The sequence below is a fragment of the Lygodium microphyllum genome, chromosome 12, assembly GCF_053477565.2.
Source record: "Lygodium microphyllum isolate KBCC chromosome 12, Lygodium_microphyllum_v1.1.10, whole genome shotgun sequence".
NCBI lineage: Eukaryota > Viridiplantae > Streptophyta > Polypodiopsida > Schizaeales > Lygodiaceae > Lygodium > Lygodium microphyllum.
This window is the reverse complement of record NC_141146.1, coordinates 142206433-142211234: the sequence shown is the minus strand read 5'-3', so window position 1 is coordinate 142211234 and position 4802 is coordinate 142206433. Positions and strand designations below refer to the sequence as shown.

General features: G+C 41.6%; 1 protein-coding gene across 1 annotated transcript; it reads right to left on the bottom strand.

Moving 5' to 3' along the window:
• Nucleotides 1-1734: 1734 nt before the first annotated feature.
• Nucleotides 1735-3602, bottom strand: LOC148028372 (uncharacterized). Its single transcript, XM_087689042.1, has 2 exons — nt 3111-3602; nt 1735-2928 (listed from the first exon to the last, which is right to left on the bottom strand). The coding sequence occupies exons 1-2, from the start codon at nt 3360-3362 to the stop codon at nt 2482-2484; spliced, it is 699 nt and encodes a 232-aa protein (XP_087545168.1). The 5' UTR covers nt 3363-3602; the 3' UTR covers nt 1735-2481.
• Between the last annotated feature and the right edge of the window lie 1200 nt (nt 3603-4802).

The window sequence follows — 4802 nt, the reverse complement described above, 5'->3', positions numbered from 1 at the left end:
ACTTCCCTTAAAAGAGAGGCCACACATGGCTAAGAGAATGATCGAGAAAGGAATCATCTCTCATGGGCCTACTAGAAAGGTTCAAAAGACGAAAGGGGCAATCCCCCCATATTTCCTTGGAAAGAGAGGCCACACAACACTAAGAGAATGATTGAGAAAGGAATTGTCCAATGGGGAGATGTTTTGAACAATAAAAAGTTTGATACAATGACATTGAAGAAATCAAAACCAAAATTCACCAATGCGAGTAGATGGATGCAAGACATGCTCTCAAGGAAGAGAGACAATTAGCCCACATCCAATACTATTTTTCAAGCTAACTTGACAAAATTCCTAAAGACCCCACAAGAAAGCCATTAAAGGAGTGGGGATGAGACAAGGACTTTGTTGTTAAAGACCCTTAGCACATAGTCATGCTACTCCCAATGGAAGCAACTATCAAAAGAGTGGCCAAATCAAAGTGTTAATAACCTTTCAACCTTCAAAAATATTTGGAATTTAGTTCAAATTTTTAAGGTGGGATTCACAAGTTTACGAAAGGCTTGTCTAAATACAATACTTATCAAGTCCTTTTGATGAATCCTAAGTGATGCCTTATATCCCTTAGTCTTCATAATCGATCTTATTTGTGCTAAAGGGCTTGTAAACATTTATTTGATTAATAGAAGTTACATTTTTTAACAAAACATCAACAAGGTAGTCACCAAATACATAAAACAACCAATGTAAGCTCATGATTTTTCAACTACAAACACTTGAGGAGACACTAGTAGTTTAGATAAAAGCAATTTGGTGACATAACTTCATTATACTCAAAAGTAATTCAAAAAGATAAGGATGGCAAAGCATGTTTGATGGCCAAGCAACTAAAGTAGTTTCCAAAATAGAGCAACAATTGTACAAAGACTTCTCTAAAGAAAGTACATAATAGTATCGATGATAGAGTAGTTACTCAAGCTTTGGAAATATCTAACAACTTGATATTTGGCAACAATGTTTTCTAAACAAAGCTAAAGAGTATAAAAAGTTCAACTAATTACATTAGCTTATTTTAAACAAAAGCAACAAGTAAATCATCAATTCAATTCATAATAATTGAGAATGGTATTAAACAACTTGAAGAAGTCTACACAATTAAGCAAATATGGCATCATGGAGCTATGCAAGCAAACTATCATGGACATTATAAAACACATGCTAAAGATACAGGTATATCATCAATTCACAATAATTGAGAATGGCAATAAACAACTTGAAGAAGTCTACACAACTAAGCAAATATGGCATCATGGAGCTAAGCTCGAGCTAAGTAAACTATCATGGACATTATAAAACACATGCTAAAGATAGAGGTACCTAAGCCTTTTCAAGTTGAAGTCAACAAGATAATGCACATTTCCTTAAATAGGACATAAAAGAAAGGAGCATCTCAAAAGATTAGATGCGAATACAATTCCATACTTTAAATAAGGATCATGAGACTTAAAACATACTTGTCAACTATGAGCAATGTTTGTGGAGTAACCATATTTTCTATTAATGGGAAATAAAGTCCTCTACATTGTCTTCAAACAAGTAGAAATCCATCCTCTAAATTATCTTCAAACAAGTAGAAATCCATCCTACACCTACATCAAATGCTCAAGTTACTATAAAGGAGAGAGATCTCAAATGGTAAAACCCTAGAACACATCTTCAATTAGCACAAGGGGAACCAACCAACAACACTTTGATTAGAACAATGTATCTCTAATAGAGAAAGCCACCTACTAATGCACGTCAAAAGTCATACAACAAAGAAAAGTAATAACCCAAGCTACATGGCAAGCGTAAAGAACCATGTGCTTCCATGCCCACAAACCATATAAAGATTTATTACAAATATCTACAAGAGCTCATTAGGCATGGTGTCCCAAAGATAAGAGTAATTTGTTCTACACGGAACATGTGTGCAAACATTTTTTCCAAAGATCTTGCAATAATTCCCCCATATAGCAATCAGCAAGGCAAAGGAAAGGACACTTGATTTCACTTACACCACCATGGAACTTGAAGGACAGTTTGTACTACTTAAGGTGTTAAATACACTAACGTTGTTTGAAGCATCAGCCATTGATGGAAACATAAAGAGCAAACGGATGAATATCAAAAGAGATCCATAACTTCTTACTTAAAAGATTAGCCTTGCTGGATTGCCTTACTTTCATGGTGTTGACAACTTAGCAAAAGCCAGAAGGACTAACGGTGAAGCCATCTCATCTCAGATAGCCTCATACAGCAGGAGCCAGTACCGACCCAGCAGTCATCTGAGTCTACACGAGCAAGTAGTTAATCAGAGCATTATCGCTCGGAGCAAAGAGCGTCAATGAATCGTTTGTCACCCTCGCATCAGCTGCAACTTCCATCGCGCGGCCTCGAGTAAAGGGACGCACATGCACGGAGAATCGCAGCAAGCTTTGCTCATCAAAGGCCGGCAGAGGTTCACCTGAGCTTGAGGATACTGGTCTTGCTTTTATCATCTGATGAGGACCTTGCTCGGGCAGGGGCATTCGGCCGCCTCCTCTTCTGCAGTGGCCGAGGAGAGCCTGTCTGCGCCAGGGCATCAGCCACGACCGAAACCCTGGCTCGGGACACAATCCTCTCCTGCTCGCATGCCTGAGGTTCCTTGTCGTCTTGCACCTTGGAAGGCGAATATTGCAATGGCGATGGCGACGACGAGGCAGCAACAGCAGCAGAAGCTGCGGCCACTTCTAGTCCTCCCTGATCCTGCTCTTCCGTGGACTGCGCAGACGTTTGAGTCACGCATCGGCTCAAACCGACCCAACCAACAGTTACGTCTAAGGCCGCCTGTTCCGCTGCTACCAAGCTTTTCTTCTGAGGCTTCTTGCGGCCACTCGAGGGACCCTGATCTTTACTCCCATAATTGTCCTGCGCACCATATACAAGGGCATCAACATGATGCCACCCTATACCCCGCTTAAGACTATGCACCGGCATGACCATTCATGCGCTACTTAAGAGAATGCACAGGGGACGCAATGGCCTTGCACAGGAGACGACATCATATACGCACATAAGTCGTTATTGTATGCAGTAATGTTAGCACATACCTTGAGAGGGCTCAGAACGTCGGTTATGTCCTGCAGGGGGACGCGGGGGAAGCCTTCTGGCAAGGGAGATCTGTTCTCTCCCGATGGCAAAGCATCTAAAGCATGATGGTGATGGTGATGATGATGGAGATGGTGAGGGCACACGTTTTCTTTACCATGAGCGCGCCTCCTGCTCACAGAAGCCCGCTTCGGCCCTCGACGTCGCGGGCCCTGCCCCTCCTCAGTGGCAGTACTGTCGTGGTGCACCTCCATAGCTAGCTAGCTAGCTCGCTCGCTCGCTCTCTCTCTCTCTCTCTCTCTCTCTCTCTCTCTCTCTCTCTCTCTCTCGGTGGCCCGATCCTGACCCGGTTCAACGGTCCTCACTGCGTGAGAAGGTAAGAGTGAGCACATGCCTTGCCTTTTCACAGGCTTTCAAGGCGCCAAAGAAGAAGCTTCTTCTGGTTTTTGAAATTCAAAACTAGTGCTAAGTGGTCGTTCCATCTTGTTGTAACTTGACACGCCCCCCCGCCCCCAATTTCAAAAATTTTCCACAACGCTCTCAAGTTGTGGATTTCTCTCTCATCCACCTCAAAAACCAACAATTCCCGAAACTAGGCGGCCTATCCACGGCCTTTACCATTGTGACGCCTCAGGACTAGGATTGTGACGAGAGGGTATCATGAGGATGAGATTATGAGGCTGATTTATCCTCATACCCTCTCCACATACCCTCATACGAGGGTATCATGAGGATGAGAGTATGAGGGTGAATTATCCTCATACCCTCTCCACAAGACCAACCAAATTAGCTCTCTCTAGTGGTCAAATTGTCGTGCTTTACACATGTAACCATACCACAAATGGAGGGTGCAAATGACATCGGGTCTATTCAACTAGGTCCTCTAGGTTGCTATTTAGAGTAGTTTTTTAAACATGTGCGCCAATCAAGTGCCAAGTCACCCAATTTAACTAGCTTTGTGTGAATAACATAAGATCTCCCCATGGTTTTCAGGGAGACCCCAGTTCAACTGGGAGAAACATGACACATCAAAAAAACAATAAACTAAGTATGTCTTTTCCCCCTCACAATACCTCATCTCCGCAGGGTTTCAAGGGTGTAGAGATCGGGATGGAGCCGAATTGAACACTTCAACATTGATGCACGAAAATAGAAAATCCTTATTCATAAAATGGGTGGGTGAGGTTTGTGTAGCTACTGAACTTTCATTTGAGAATTGTTTTGTTTTTTATTCCAAAGAAGTTCCATCAAACTAGAATGGATTGAGGAGGGTATTCTAATCAAGACTTTGTTTTCCTTTAGACATAATACCTCTCATATATAACCAGCCACAATTGCATTAGTTAATGAAACTATCTTATAACCTTTTTTTACTAACCCTCCATTTAGCGCACATGACTAACCACAATTAGGGGGTTTTTGTAAGTCTAGCAATAGAAAGATCGGCACAAAACTTAGTTTAGAGAGGAGAATGCATAGCCAATTAGCACATGCCCATCTCAACACAATAGAGTGTTTTAAGAGGGGTTTCACATAGTAGTTTGAAAAGTACACCTCAAAATAATAAAACTCTAAGAATGAGGTGCCCAACACTTCAACTCATGCAGTTCAAAGTAGATGATAAGTAGATGACATAGATAGTTGATTGAAATGAACTCACAATCAGGTAGACAATAGCAAAAGCAAACAATGAG

Bases quoted from the DNA above. Each gene is read 5' to 3' on its own strand.
- LOC148028372 (XM_087689042.1), bottom strand. From the start codon at position 3,362: ATGGAGGTGCACCACGACAGTACTGCCACTGAGGAGGGGCAGGGCCCG. The intron at 2,929-3,110 runs GTATGTGCTAAC...TATGGTGCGCAG, and splicing joins ACGTTCTGAGCCCTCTCAAG to GACAATTATGGGAGTAAAGA.